Source organism: Castanea sativa, chromosome 8 (assembly GCF_040712315.1).
Source record: "Castanea sativa cultivar Marrone di Chiusa Pesio chromosome 8, ASM4071231v1".
NCBI classification, from domain to species: Eukaryota; Viridiplantae; Streptophyta; class Magnoliopsida; order Fagales; family Fagaceae; genus Castanea; species Castanea sativa.
The window spans coordinates 55,504,726-55,520,863 of record NC_134020.1 but is presented as its reverse complement, the minus strand read 5'-3'; the positions used below and the strand labels follow the sequence as shown (position 1 = coordinate 55,520,863).

At 30.9% G+C, this 16,138-nt stretch overlaps 1 protein-coding gene across 1 annotated transcript; it reads right to left on the bottom strand.

Annotated features, from left to right (window-relative positions):
* Positions 1–7,267: 7,267 nt before the first annotated feature.
* On the bottom strand, positions 7,268–12,983 carry LOC142606613 (phytanoyl-CoA dioxygenase). The gene is made up of 9 exons (XM_075777930.1): positions 12,820–12,983; positions 12,554–12,678; positions 12,387–12,447; positions 10,771–10,839; positions 10,509–10,627; positions 8,897–9,044; positions 8,539–8,683; positions 8,330–8,416; positions 7,268–7,489 (listed from the first exon to the last, which is right to left on the bottom strand). Exons 1-9 carry the CDS (start codon positions 12,872–12,874, stop codon positions 7,447–7,449), a joined length of 852 nt encoding a protein of 283 aa, XP_075634045.1. The 5' UTR covers positions 12,875–12,983; the 3' UTR covers positions 7,268–7,446.
* Between the last annotated feature and the right edge of the window lie 3,155 nt (positions 12,984–16,138).

Here is a 16,138-nt window from a genome sequence, read left to right as displayed (position 1 = left end):
CGAAATAGGGGGGGAAAGAAAAAGAAAAAGGAAAAAAAAAAAAAGTGGCCATGTAGTGCCGAAATAGGAAAAAAAAAAAAGGAAAATTCGCAATGGGTTGCCGAAATAGGGGGAAAAAAAAAAGTAGCCATGTAGTGCCAAAATAGGAAAAAAAAAAAAGAAAAAAGAGGAAATGTGACAATGGGATTGCCGAAATAGGGGGAAAGAAAAAAAAACAAATGTGGCACTACATAGCCACCTTTTTTTTTTTTTTTTCTCTCCCCTATTTCGGCAACCCCATTGCCAATTTTCCTTTTTTTTTTTTTTTTTTTTTTTTTTTTGCCCCCGATTTCGGCAAGCCCATTGCCAATTTTCCTATTTTTTTTTTTTTTTTTTTTTTCCTTTCCCCCCTATTTCGGCGAGTCTTTTGGGTAAATATTGGTAAAAATGAAGTTTTTTGGGGTTATAGTCACTGTTCGAAGTTATTTGGAAAAATGAGGAGAGAGAGTGAATTTCGGCAACAGTGTTGCCGAAATTCGAAAAGTATGAGAGAGAAAATCCAATGAGGAGAGAGAAATTTTGAGAATTTCGGCAACGGTGTTGCCGAAATTCCTTCCCTCCCAAACCCCGTCCCGCTTCACGAGTGCCCATGCGCGTGAGTGCCAAACGGAAAAAATAAAAAAGGTTTGGGGAAATCCCATTGCCGAAACGGGTGGGAAAAGAAAAAAAAAAAAAAAAGAGAGAATTACAAAGAATGGGATTGCCGAAATAGGGGGGAAACAAAAAGAAAAAAAAAAAAAAAAGTGGCCATGTAGTGCCGAAATAGGAAAAAAAAAAAGGAAAATTCGCAATGGGTTGCCGAAATAGGGGGAAAAAAAAAAGTGGCCATGTAGTGCCAAAATAGGAAAAAAAAAAAGGAAAATTGGCAATGGGGTTGCCGAATAGGGGAAAAAAAAAAAGGAAAATTGACAATGGGTTGCCGAAATAGGGGGGAAAGGAAAAAAAAAAAAAAAAAAAAGAAAAAGAAAATTGGCAATGGGGTTGCCGAAATAGGGGGGAAAAAAAAAAAAAAAAAAAAAAAAAAAGGAAAATTGGCAATGGGGTTGCCGAAATAGTGGGGAAAGAAAAGAAAAAAAAAAGAAAAAAAAAGAAAATTGGCAATGGGTTGCCGAAATAGGGGGGAAAGGAAAAAAAAAAAAAAAAAAAAAAAAAAAAAAAATTGGCAATGGGCTTGCCGAAATAGGGGGGAAAGAAGAAGAAAAAAAACAAAACAAAAAAGGAAAATTGGCAATGGGGTTGCCGAAATAGGGGCGCTAAAAAAAAAAAAAAAAAAGGTGGCTATGTAGTGCCACATTTGTTTTTTTTTCTTTCCCCCTATTTCGGCAATCCCATTGTCACATTTCCTCTTTTTTCTTTTTTTTTTCCTATTTTGGCACTACATGGCAAATTTTTTTTTACCCCAATTACGGCAACCCATTGCGAATTTTCCTTTTTTTTTTCTTCCTATTTCGGCACTACATGGCCACTTTTTTTTTTTTTCCTTCCCCCCTATTTCGGCAATACCATTGCCACAATTCCTCTTTTTTTTTTTTTTTTTTTCTTTTCCCTCCATTTTCGGCAATGGGATTGCCACAAACCTTTTTTATTTTTTCCTTTTGGCACTCACGCGCATGGGCACTCATGAATGCCTGGGGTTTGGGCGAAGGAATTTCGCAACACCCGCGAAATTCTCAAAATTTCTCTCTCCTCAGTTTGGATTTCTCTCTCATACTTTTCTTCGAATTTCGGCAACACTGTTGCCGAAATTCACTCTCTCTCCTCATTTTTCCAAATAACTTCGAACAGTGACTATAACCCCAAAAAACTTCATTTTTACCAATATTTACCCAAAAGACTCTGTATGGACTCTGGCTTGTTATAATAGCAACGTCAGACCTAGGGTTTTGTGCATATGCTGCCATCATCCAGCAAATTGTGACATCTTCATTTGCCAATATCAGCAGCCACGGTACGAACATCCTTCGGTCATTGCAATCATCCTCCGGCTATTATTCTTCGCTGACTGCCACCATCTAGTGTCATCAACATTTGTCGCGCGTGTTTCATTCCGCACCCTCCATTCAAAACTACTCAAGGTCCATCCTGAAATTGAATAGGGATGATAATAATATTAGTAGATTCAACATACATGCACAACTTGTACCACTACCTATTGTAACTTGTACTACATCTTAAGGATAGTTGTTAGGATGTAGTATAAATTTTATTTTGATGACAAAAAATAATCATTAAGAACGAATGTCATAAGTTAAAAATTATTTTTTTTTCAAAATAAGATTCATTTTATAAAGATTTAATTTAAAAAAAATAAATTTAAAAATATATAATATTACATTATACTATTAAAGTTTGAAAAAAATTAAAAATAGTATATATCATTATATTTGAACTTGACTCTATTAACAATTTATTTTAAACATTAGGCTTGAGTTTGACTCTTTTATTAAAGAAATGAATATAAACAAGTTTTGATTGAACATAAAAATATGCTAGTAGCATTTATATTATACTCTAAAAAATAGTTTGAGTTACAATTGGATCTCTCTAAAAAATATTTTGACCTAAAAAAATACTTGAGGTTAGATTTAGCACACATCCATACAACACGCGCTTATCCAAATTAACTTACATAATCGTGTTTATAACAATAATAATAAGAAAACGTTAATGAATACTTTAATGATATTGATTTTAAAACTATTTTTAGAAACTTAGAAAAAAAAAAAACAATTAATGTTTTTTACAACTTTTTATATTTCTTATGAAAGTGGTTTCAAAACTTTTTTAAAATTGTTTATTAATAATTGAACTAAAGAGACTTGTTAATATAATCATAATAATAAGAGAGGGCTATTAAATTAAATTGGAGATTGATTAACCCGTCTTGGTGGAAAAGTAATCGGTTCAGAGTTGAGACTTTCGAAAACAATCATGATAAAAGTGCTAACTTCCAACTCTTGCTGGGTGTCCAGACAAATACTTTGCGGTGATTGCGTACTTAACAAGATAAAAATCTGGCAAAGAGTATGTTTGTGAAGACATAGACATAGGGCAATGGGCATGATGAGAAACAGAGAAAGTACCCAAAGAATAAAACTAACGAGACAAAATCCATGATGCAATTGGTCATTAGCGTTTAGGATATATGATTAGAAGATGATACAATCAATAAAAACGTAATGTCCTACTAGGAAAAGTAATAAGAAGAAAATAATTTCGGAAGATAATTCAAACCTTTTGCATAACAATAAATCTTAGAGAACCCAAAAAAATAAATTATAGAGGTATTCAACTATTCATGATTGTCGAAGTGGAAATTTATTATTAATAAGTAAAAAATTTACATTAATTGTGAACCTAAATGAAAATCAATAAAAACTTGTTAGCTTAACTATTATGAAAATTGTCAGATGTCTTGTTGTTGAATTGACACCTCCCCATGTACAAAGTGCTTGGAGGTATAGGGAGGAAATAGTTCGAACTGCGGAGTTAGCAGCATGTTGTAATCATTTCTCAAAAAAAAAAAAAAACTATTATGAAAATTATTGTATCTATGATATTACTCTTTATGTAATGGGGTCAAAACACATTACTGTACTTACACATCTTCAATAGAAAAATATACTACAAAAAAAAAAAAAAAAAAAAACTCTTTTTTGCTCCACATTCAACAAATTAGCTATCGAAAACTAAAGAATGCCAAATTCACTAGCATTATTGGATTAACAGTATCATTATCATATCGTAGATAGAAGTTGAACATGGCTCAAACTTGGACATTTTTTAAACAAAATGATCAATAGAGAGAAAGAAAGAGAAAGATTACCACTAATGTACAAAAAAAAAAAAAATTTATTTTCTTATTTGTTAAAATTTTGTAAAAGTATAATAATATTTTAAAATACATGTATATATATATATATATATAACATAAGCAAAATAAACATATAAATTAAGGAGAAAAAACTACTCCTAACAAACAATTGTCTACCATCTGTAGCTAAGATAATGTAAAAATAATTGATAATTGCCCACAATCTTCCGCATCAAAAAAGTCTTGACAAAGTTTGTGATAACTGAATAACTCAATTCACCAAGTCTTTCTGTGACTTATCTCAACTGCACGGATGAAAGAGTTAAACTGTAAAAAGACAGTACGTACGGTATAGCCGACCATGATCTAGATGAAAATCTTAAGCATTGTTATAAACACTGACCAACTGTCATTGCCTTCTTCAAAAGTAGGGAGAGGCTGTCTCAGACCTTGACCCAGATCTCTCTTTTAATTACTATCTGTACTGCCCTGTCTCCTCAATAAGACAAACAAAACTTCACATTTTCAATTTACAGCAGTAGAGTACAAATGACACTGTTTACACATTATAGAACTCTTCTATTAATGGGGCCATGTCTCAGAGCATCTCCCTTAGCATCTTCAATAACTTCTTTAAATCTAATTTTAGAAAAAAAGATACTCCAAAAACTCATTCCAAAAGTTTTTCTATTTTTATTTTTTAGATTAAAATTGTTACGGTATTTTTCTACTTGTAGAAAATACGGTAGTGTTTATCGTTCACATTTTAAATATTTTTTTATTATATTAATTAACTATTAAATAAAAAAATATTAAAAGATGTATAATTATTAATAAATAATAAATAAAATAATAATAATTAAATGAGGTAAAAAAAATGATATTGAATCCGTTAAAAAATATATTTAACAAAATAAGTAAATAAAAATTAAATATTATTGTTTACTATTTACAAAAATTTAAATAAGTTGAACTTCCATGTCGCCAACCAAATCTCAGCTCATGCAAGTTTTTTTCTTTTGATTTTACTATAGAGCTAAAAATATCCACACACAATAATTATGACTACTCTTTAAGATATTATTATTGATGGTACTAGTGTCCTTTGGGTATATACCGTATATTAGATTTGTCCATCTGTACCACACAGGACGAGCTAAAACTTTGAGTAAGGGACAGCTGGCAGTTTCAACTTGCGATACTATTTAGCCGTTGAGGTTTTTTTGTTTTTTTGGCGTGGCTGAGAACAAAATTATTTTGGTTTAGAATTTTTTTAAAGAGTAGGATTGTTTATTTTGGATAAAATTAGTTTATTGAACTTAATTTTTTTTTAGTTTTATTATTGGTGATTTTTGTTGTTGAGCTAATTTTTTTTGGACTTGTATATTTTATTTTAAATTTTAGATCTATAAATTTTTTTATAGTCACTAAAATAAGGAAAATGCTAAAGTTACTCATTTTTTTTTTTATAAATTGCTGATATGATGAGTGGTTATTGGTAAGTAAAAAAAATTATGTAAGTGGTGGGTCTATATGCGAACCAATAAAAATTTGTTACCAAAACTATTTGTAAAAATATTATAAAAACATTTGTGAGTATGACATTACTTTTAAAAGAGCAAAATATAATTTTATATAAAAAAAATTACTAAAATTAGTACACATACATATAAAAAAAAATTTATAAAAAATTAGGGGAGCTATTGCCCCCTAGTCCAATAGAGGTTCTGTCCCTAACCACATACATAGAATGTACAGGCCCACCTTGCAAGATCAGAATACTTGTGAATCATGATTTATTATGCTTAATATGTTTATTTAGACCCGTCATATAATCCTAAATCCATTTTCCACTAAAAATTATCATGAATTACCTTAATACATATATAGTTTTGGCAGATGAAATCGTATATCCCTAGTTTACTCCACAAGGGTTAGAAGCTTAGGATAAGCTATAGACAATAGACATCTGAAAATTCTCTTGAATTATCTTAATACGTACTTTTAAAAAAAAAAAATCTTAATAAGTACTTCTAGCGGATGGAGCTATGTATCTCTAGTTTTCTCCACAGGGGTACGTCCAAAGGGTATTGGTGAGATTCCACATCATCCCTATATATATATATATATATATATAAAGGGGGAAGAAGAAGAATGAGACAAAGCTAAGTTACACACACTAATAATCATTGAACCCTTCACCTTATTCTTACAAGAAAAAAAACGTGTCATTTGAATTTGAATTTGAATTAAAACGCATTAACATTGATAACTACCAAGTTCATAAACTAAAATTGTCTACAATTATTCTTACAAGAAAAGAATGAATCATTTGAATTAGAATGGGTCAGTATTGGGTTCATAAATTAAAATTTTCTTTCTAGCCTAATAGAATTATAACATAAGATTTAAGTCGTGTTTGCAGTTAATTATTCTTCTTCCTTTCTTTGTTTTGGGGGAGGGGGGAGGAGTTTAGTCCTCCTTCAAACCAAAAAAAAAAAATGTCTTACAAAACTCGTACTTTTGGTTTGGAAGAGGTTATGGTAGGCAATTTTACCCTCAATTTGTGCTAGATTCTAGAGAACTACCCTATCAAGCCAAAGACATGGAGTACTAACTGATTATCATATATCATGGTTGCTTGTACATCTCATCAGGGTCTAGGATATGCTCAATCATAAAAAGTAGATTCCTTTGTATATTATCAACAAATGATTCTCATCTCCAACAATCCTCAGGGTTATGTGAGTACTCTTTAATTAAGTTCTTGTCTTCTCTGGAGTCTCTAGGATGTTTAGTAGTAAAGCTTCAACTTTTAATAATAAAACTTTTGCGATTCAGATTTTTTTTTTTAACAATGTTTGACAAATTACAATTGATAATAGTGTTTTAAAACTTAACTTTACAAAGCATGAAAAGTACCTTATCGATATTTTTCCACCCTAAAAAACACCAAATTTCAACTTTTCCTTAAAAGGCTTTTGAGGAACTTTTAAAACTCTTTTGTAGAAAGCTTTTACAAGACAAAACACTTTTTTTAGCACTAAAAGTCCGGCTTTGGTTTTACACACAACAGCAAAGCTAGATAGAGCCTAATACTACTAAAATTGGAAACGATTTGTAAATAAGACCAATAATAAAGAACCAACACACTGCAGGGTTTATCACCAAGGGTTGGCAGTAGGATAGATACAGAAGGTACTTATTTGGAACAAAACATTTAAATGATAGGTACATGCATGCAAAATACTTATTGGAAGGACATGCATGGCTAGTAATGTAGCATGTAGACAAATTTATTCTGATTTATGACTACATCTTCATGCAGAGACAGTATGTCATTTGATGGGAGAGCAAAAATAATAATGAAGAGAGAGAGAGAGAGAGAGTAGCTGATGGCCACAAAGACGAACCTAAGAAAACATTACAACTCTTACCAACAAGTATTATATCGATTTTGTTCATGATAATCTTGAATCTTCAGTATCAAATTACCCCATTACAAGAAGTTTACTACAGCGTATAAATTATTCTGCTTGAGATGCAAAGGTAGCCATTTGTAAAACAGACTGTTGATGAAGTGTCTGGAGATATTAAGATACATAGAGGGGCTCTGGCTCCACTTTTCTTCTGATCCTGAAAAATAAATTTAAAAGAAACAACAATGTTTAAAATAAAGTGGTTATAGCTAGGGGTGTATAATTCAAAACCATCTTGTTAACCAGGTGGTTGAGTTCAAGGGTGTGTTGAGAAACCAGAGAATTGGGCAGCTGTGAATGGTTAATTGATTTTGACGTATATATAACACCACCACACCACCACCAAGCAAGCCTTAGTTCCAAAATTTTAAGATCGATTATGAATCCTCAACAAACTAACTAGAGTCGTTCACATGTATTCTTTTCTGTCATTCTAACAAAGTGACTAAATTTTACTCTAGTCGTTGACCTACTACAATTCTCCTTTTTCTAGGGTTAGGATTGGTTGTGAACAAAATATACAATAATACAACCCTATACAAAAGACACTAAGAAAAATATAGAATTGGTTCCTTTTTTTTTCCTTTTTTTTTTTTGAGGGGGGAGGGTTTAACTGACCAATGCATAAGAAGAAGCAAAAGTATTCTGAATATAGATACTGTCCAAACAATCCAAATGTAAAAGCTAAATAGTACTGGTTCTTAGTCTAAGTTCCACTTAAACTGGTATTTATTCTAGGTTTGGTTCATAACTAAGTTTATAATTCATTGACAGCCACTTTAAGATCTAGTTGGATTAGTTTATTTCCTCTTTTGTTTTTAGCAATTGGAACACAGTCTTGCCTCTTTCACTAGAAACAAACCAATAATTTTAGGATGTTTTTAACTATCTTGAATATTTTTCTGTATAACTTCCAATTCTGTGTTGATTAGAAAACGAATTAATTTTATTACCATCAGTGCATGTATTACAGTAAAGGAGACCTCAGAGTGCGTACCAATTATCTGGGGCCCATTTGCAGCCATCAGTATCCACCACATGCAAGCTGTAGGCGTGCCTTGATTTTGGGGACTGATTCTCAAAACTGTAGTCCAAATAATATGAAACGAAAGAAGTAAAAAGAGAGTTTTGAGGCCATCCTGCTATTGGGGAAAAAGTATTATTTCCTTATTTCAGAAAGAGTTACAATGGGAAATCCTAACCAACCTTTGATGAATAAGATCCCCATGAATCACAACCATAGACCCAGCTTTCACTTCAATAGGCACAAAATCTTTCTGGTCATACATCGGCAAAGGCCGGTCAAAGGAAACCCCCTCTTCACCTCTAATCATCCTTCTAACAAGCCCATCTGTAAACAACACAAAATAGAACATTAAATTACACCAAACATTTCCCAGGGTTTTGTTTTGCCCTTTTGGTAACGTGTTATCACGCCGCACTTTTTCAAAATACAACTTTTTCAAGGTATAGCCTTTTCAAACAACTCCAATTTTAAAAATCTGAAAAATAACTTGTACCAAACAGGACGGGGGAAAAGGCTACATAGAAGCAAGAATTTTACTTTTTTGAGACCCAGGAATAGCCCAAAGGCAACCATTTGTTATTGTTGCATCTTCAAGAGCAAGCCACAGCCCGGTACAAGTTGGTGGTTCAGTATAAAGAAATGAGTTATCCTGATGTGGCACTACTTCGCCTCCAATACCTGGTTGCTGCCAATAAAATAATGCAGATTACTTTGCACATGAATTATACAAAATATGAGCACATTTGAACTCTAAATATGGCGCCAGGGTGATTAATAAAACTATCTGTAGCATATTCTGTTACAAATCTGCATGATAAAGTTTAGAGAAATAAGACTATTGTAGCCTCAGTTTATTGTGGTGTTAGCCTTTGAAACATATCCCAACCAATTATGTTCAATATAGGTGTACACATTTTGAAGCATCCACTTGACACACTTGTTTAGAAATACTCAAAAACAAAAACTTAACAAGCCCATTAATCACAAGATCCATCTGATGTAAGGGGAAGTGTTCATTGCCAAAAAATAAGCTCAGAGCAAATACTTGTTTTGTTTTAAAAGGTAAGTGTGCATTATCATTGTAACCAGTCCTCTTTTATTGGGGGTGATATCATGTTTTAGGACATGAGGTTTGGCCTTTCCTTTTCACTGGGTAAAAAAATCTAGAACCAAAAACCAATCAACTATAGTTGCAATTAAAGAAATTACATAGAAAAATAAGTCAACGAATCAAGAACATAGGTGAAATTCATATGATTAATGCTCCACAAAGCAAACGTTCAAAGTATGGAAGAAAGAGGTGTTTCCACAACTCGCCAATCTTGTCATTGCATAAGCTCACAAATTGCGGTTAGGGCTGTGAAACAAAGGGAATTAACCAGCCTGAACCCAGCCCTATTAATGCATGCCATCCTCTAAAACAGTTTTTTTTTTTTTGATAGGTAAAACAGTTTTTTTTATATAAACTTGCTTAAGCAATATAGAAACTTAATAAGAAAAAATGTCCAATGATAGGATATTAGATTAGAAGGCAAGTGGAATGAAAATATCTATACCAACATTCAGTATTAAATTCCAAATTCAATTGATGAACCCAAGATGTCTAAATGAAAAGAGCAGGTAAATTCAGCAACCCCCACCCAGCCCAACTTCTTTTCCCCTATGGCATAAAGATACACATATATATATATATATATATATACGTGTAGAAATGTGAATATCAATGTACATGTCCAATTTTGGCACATGCTAATTATTCACTTCAAATAACACATCATGAATCATGCATCAACTATCTTACTTTTAACAAGCAGAGAAAAAACTTGCTTGCAGAAAGGGGGGCATACGTTTCTCATGCTTAATTTTTTAAGTTCCCCTCTTTCAATACATAGCATACACTAAAATATTAAAAAAAAAAAAAAAAAATTTAATTTAAAAGAAAGAAAGAAAGAACAAATAAATTAATTTTCCATCTATTTTTTATGTGCATATAATGTGTTACACACTGCAAGAGCTAATAGTGGACTTTAATATGGAAATGTCTTTCAATAAATTAAGCCTTCTTGATATCTCAACTAAGAAGCCAAAGAGTTCTCATAATGACATCATTTCAAATAAACTCCAAATGGTCAACAAGAAACTGGAATACCTTAAAAATGTACATGGACTGAATGACCACTGGTCTCTTGTAACCCAGGGAGAACATCAAACTAGAAAATTTCTCAGAGCTGGAGAATTTTTTAAAGGCTGGTTCAATCTCATGTAATGCTGCACATATAGATATACAATATATACCAAGACCCCATTCATTACAAAATTAGCTTTGATGAAAAAAAGAGTAGGCAACTTCTATATAGAAAATATGTCTAAACCGCCACAGAAAATGAGTTGGCAACAACTTCAAAACTTACCATGGCCAACTTTATTGATGGAAAGTTCTTTTTGTTGCCTTAAGTTTCCATCATCCCCAAAAGCTTTCTCTGCCAAAAGTAATAGATACCAATCAGAATAGCACAGTAACAATACCCTTCCATGAGCACCAAACCAAAAGCTCTTACTAGTTAAAGCAAACATAATTTCCAATAAATAAACCTATCAAAAAATATATATATATATATATATATATTGCTATAAAAAAAAATTTTTATCCACTGAACTATGAATCTCTCCTCTCCAAGAAAAAGCAATTCAGCACATAACATAACAAAACCTTTCTAGCTTTGCCAATAAAAGATCAGGACCTACTATTTGGGACTTAAAAGGTAAGGATCCATAGCGGACCCAAAAATTTGGACTTAAAAGTACCAAACTCTTTTCTTGATGAACACTATTAACAAATTCCACAAAACGGAGTACTAAGTGCTCTAATTGTTACAAAATAGAAAACACCAAACTACTCAACTTTCTTTGCAATATTGTCACATAGAAAAAAAGTGGCCAATGAAACAACAACCTGAAAGTGCATTTTTTTCCCAAGTTTGATCCCAGGTTAATATTGTAGATGCAGGTGTTTTGAATGCTAAAGTTTCAAGCATACTAAAACAGGGTTCTTGGCACTGCCCTCCAGCAAGTTCTGAAGCAATGGTGCATTTCCAATCTGGGTTACCACAGACTGCTTGTGCTGATGAAATTTCTGTTCAGTGGATGATATCAACATCTAGGACATTCACTTGCTCCTTTGCTTGGAATGAAATAAGGGTCAAGCGTGAGGAGGTGGATTAGTGGAAATTGATATGGCATCATACATCCATTCCTAAAAACTCTTTTATTTGTTGGTTGGCTACTCTAAACAGACTATCAACTCGGGAAAGGCTGGTTAAATGGTGTTATGATGGTGAATTCTATGTGTTTTCAGTAGAAACACGATGGAGAGTCATGATCTTTTTTTTTTTTAATGTTCCTTCACTAGTAGAATTGGCTCTCATCTAATAAGTTTGGTTCAAGTCGAGTTGGTGTTACATGGCCTGAGGTGCTTAATTGGGGATTAGATTCTGTTAAAATGAAAGGGTTCAAATCCATCCTTTGCAGGTTGGTACGAGCTGCATCAATGCTTCAAATTTGATTATAACAGAATGTTAGAGTGTTAAATGGTAGAATTTTGTCAGAAGACGCTATCATTCAACTAATTAAGAAGAATGTGAGGCGGCGTGTAAGAGGTTGTAAGCCAATTACTAATTCTCTTTGTAATAAAAATCTATGTGGTAGATGGAATTTCTGATTCAGTTGGTATTAGAACAGGGCAATGTTTTGTAATTTGGGATGGTATGGTTCCTGTGCTGTATGAGTAGCCGGTTTCTGTTGTGGATTGGTGTTTGTATCCTACTTTGTTCGATCAATACTATCACTTATTCATTCAAAATAAATAAATAAATAACAATCACAACCAAGCCTTAGTCCCAAAATTCCAGCCAGCTATATATCCTTAACAGACTAATAAGGGTCAGTCACATGTATTCTTTTCCGCCACAAAAGGCAACTAATCCATACACACAAAAGCTAAAGATTAACAAGCCAATAACATACATACCCTCGAAGAAAAAAGAAACATTCTCAGCACTTTCAAAGAAGTAATTATCGGTTGACTGTTGCTGAAATAAAAGAACCCAAAAAAATGGTTTTGAATTATTGAGTTCATATAATCAAAAAAAAGAATTCAAAGTTCTGAAATTGATTTATCAAAATTGAATAAAGAACCTGGTTTTTGGTAGAGAAAATTGAGGTGGTGGAGAAGCAATCAAACTCATGTAACAACTGCTCCATCCTCTTCATCATGGCATCGATTTCTTCGGGGCTTGCAAACGATTCAAGCACGAGAAAACCTGCAAGAAATTCATATTAAAAAACCAAGTTTTAGAACAAAATGAAAACAACAAAAAAACAAATATTAAAGGCTTTTTTTTTTTTTTTTTTGGGTTTTAAGAAACCAGTTTTAAGGATTGGAATAATGGGTTTTGGTTTACCTTGTGAGTTGAAGGAGTCGAGCTGGTCGGAACTGAGGTTTCCGATGATTCCCATGGTGTCAGTTTTTTCTGTGAGTTCAAACGGTTGAATTTTTACGGTATCGGATTAGTCAGTGTATGAAATATCTCACATATGACCGTGTGCTTTTTAACGTTGTTATCCAAAAAGGAACAAAAAGTCATATCTCACATGGGACTTTGTTAAATGATTACGGTGATTCAGGTTGGTTTCAAACGCTTATTTGGTTGGTATTGAAATTTTTTTGCTAAAAATATTATAAATAAATGTAAAATTTAGTTGAAATAGTATAGTAAATTTATGAATAGTATTAAAATGTGTAATAAAACCCATAAATAGTAGCAAAAATAAGCTGAATAGTAAAATATTTTTCATTTTTCATTTCAATCCAAACGGAGGCTAACACTCTGTTTGTTTTAGCATCAAAATTTTCTGGAAAATTGTTCATTTTCTAAATAGCATTTTGTAGAAAACTATATTATTTTTCAGTGTTTGGTAACGGTCTTGAAAATGAGCTTCAGAATGTTTTCTAGTGTTTGGTATGCAAATTTTTATTTTTATTTTTATTTTTTATATTTCTTGTGTAATTTAAAACGTGTATATTATATAAACCAACTAATATAATTAATATAAATAATAATAATAATAATAAACCAAGAATGAATTTGATTTTCATACTAAAATTTTGACAATAGATACAATCAAAATTAGTTGTCAAATTTTCATGATCTCTACCACTAATCTTGCTCATATATATATGGATAGGAACGTTCACACACACAAACACATATATCAACCATTTGTCTATATACATAAAATTAACAGGAGAATACATCTTTAATAAGTACAAATAACAATAACTTTTAATTGTCTACTATGGTCAACCACAAGTTTTTTATATTACTCAAAATTATGCATTTATATAATGTATCTACATAATATATCATTACTACATTGTATCTGCATAATGTATCTGTCAACAACAAAAATTATCCTATGTAAAAGCAATTTAGAGCTATATAGGCACTGTGCTTAAAATTTTCGTCTTTTACTTCATTCATTCATTCTTTCTTCTTTTTTATTTTTTTTAGTACTTTTATGTGCAAAAAAAACTTCTACCTGGAATCCATCAAACCAAAAATTTCTTAGAGAAAAAATAAAATTAAGTTTGAAATTCAAAGTAAAGAATTAGGATTTTGATAGAGAGGAATAAAATAATTACCATTGCAAATATGTTCTCTTTTGCAAGTTGGTAAAAAGAATGAAATAATTACTGAGTAATGAGGGAAAAAAATCTAATCAGAGAACTGTGTTATAAAGGGGTAGAGAAATATGGAGAGAGAGAGAGAGAGAGAGATCTATGGAAGAGGAGAGACCAGAGTTAGTGATAGTGAGGCTGTGAGGGAAGAGAAAGAAAAGGAAAGAGAGTGAGTGAGAGAGCGTACCGTGAGAGAGAGATTGTTTTCCAAAAAAAAATTTTGGAAAACAACTTATAAAAAACAAGTCTTATTTTTATTAGGATTTTTCATTTATTAAAGATAGTTTTCCGTTAACCAGTTTTTTTTGTGCTATCAAACACTAAAAAATGTGGAAAACTTTACAGAAAGTTTTCCAGAAAGTTTTCCAACAAAACAAACAGAGCTTAAGTGTCTGGTATTATTTTAATAACGTTGTTTAAAGATTGTAGAAATACGTGTGAATAAAAAGTATTGTAAAATACGTGTTGTATTATTTAAATAATAAAAATTATTATTTAAATACCCCCACCAAACACCTCTTATCTTTTTAATTCACACATATTTTCACACTGAACATGTTTTCAATGACTCAATGGAGTAAGTGTTACTGTAATGGAAGTTGGAAGGTAAATAAATATTGCATTAAAAGTTAAGCAATTATTAAATAAATAATTTAATAATAATAATAAAAGCTGATTTGATTGTAAAAAAAAAAAAAAAAAAATTACTTTATCCAAAAAAAATAATAATAATTTTACTTTAAGCAATGCAGATGGCAAGCCTACACATAAGTACAATGATTTTGGTCAACAAAGAATTGTGGAAGTACAGGTTTTATCTAGCTATCCTTTGCTTTCTCTTTTTATTTCTTTAAAATATCAATTAAAAATTAAAATTGAACTAAATGAAATAGTTATTTTATTGGATGGATGGTCTTGTTTTCCTACCATCTTGCTTTGCATGTTTCAAGGATTACTGCGTGAATAACATTTTTTCCATTTTGCATGAGTAAATTCTGTGTATAAATAGAATGACGTTGATGGATATCGAATAATGAGTACAACAATTTCTTCCATGGAGAATTCCTATAACATCTTAATTTTTTAAATTAATTAATTTAATAAACTAGATTCATTTTTCGTACATTATAAAATACCAATTAGAGCATGTGCAAGTCACGTGCCTACTGTGGAACAAAAGTAGTGATTAATATCAATTCTAGATTTTATTTATATCACAAAATAAAAATATAAATCATTTGACTTTGAAAGTACATAGAGATTTACATTAATCAAAAGTGATATTAATTTTAAGAATTTTGATAATTATATCATAAAAAGTTATTCTCATTCGTATAAAAATTTTGATCACACTTAAAATTAGGATAGCTATTTAACATATAAATATCTATTTTACAATAATAGTTTTTTAGTACCTATTTGCTAAAGATAATATATTCACTCATTAAAAACTTCTAAAAATGATAACGAATATTATCATCTTCCAACAATAAGCAACTGAATTTTGTTAAGAAAAAAAAAAAGATAACAAAACGCATGTGTCATCGAATTTTCCATTAGATAAATTTAAGTTTCGAAAATTTAAACCTATAAAATCGATGTTATTTAGATAACAAATAAAACGCCTCATATCATCATTTCAACTTTCCAAGCATTACTACTATCTAAAACTCAAAATACATTAATAAAATTTTTGGGATATTAAAATTTAGTGGGAGTATTTTAAATATTACACAATAAAATATTTTAAAAATCATAAGTTTTCATTAGGGTTTAACTGAGTGAATAACATATGAAATATTTTTTATTTTCCAAAATATTAAGGGAAAATTTTTTTGAATTTAAAGTTTAAGGAGAAATTGTAAAGTATCCCTAACATAAAGAATGAAAAGTGTTTGTATCCTAAGTTTTTGTTTTTGTTTTGTTTTGTTTTTGTATAAAACTATGTGTTTTTACTTTTACTTAAATGGTGCGTAAAAAAAAATACAAAAGTCAACCAAGAAAACTGTATGTGAAATAATGAATTTTGGCTTAACAAAGTT

Bases quoted from the DNA above. Each gene is read 5' to 3' on its own strand.
- LOC142606613 (XM_075777930.1), bottom strand. From the start codon at position 12,874: ATGGGAATCATCGGAAACCTCAGTTCCGACCAGCTCGACTCCTTCAAC. The intron at 10,628-10,770 runs GTAAGTTTTGAA...CTATATGTGCAG, and splicing joins CATCAATAAAGTTGGCCATG to CATTACATGAGATTGAACCA. The intron at 9,045-10,508 runs GTATTCCAGTTT...TTTTATTGGCAG, and splicing joins AGTCCATGTACATTTTTAAG to CAACCAGGTATTGGAGGCGA.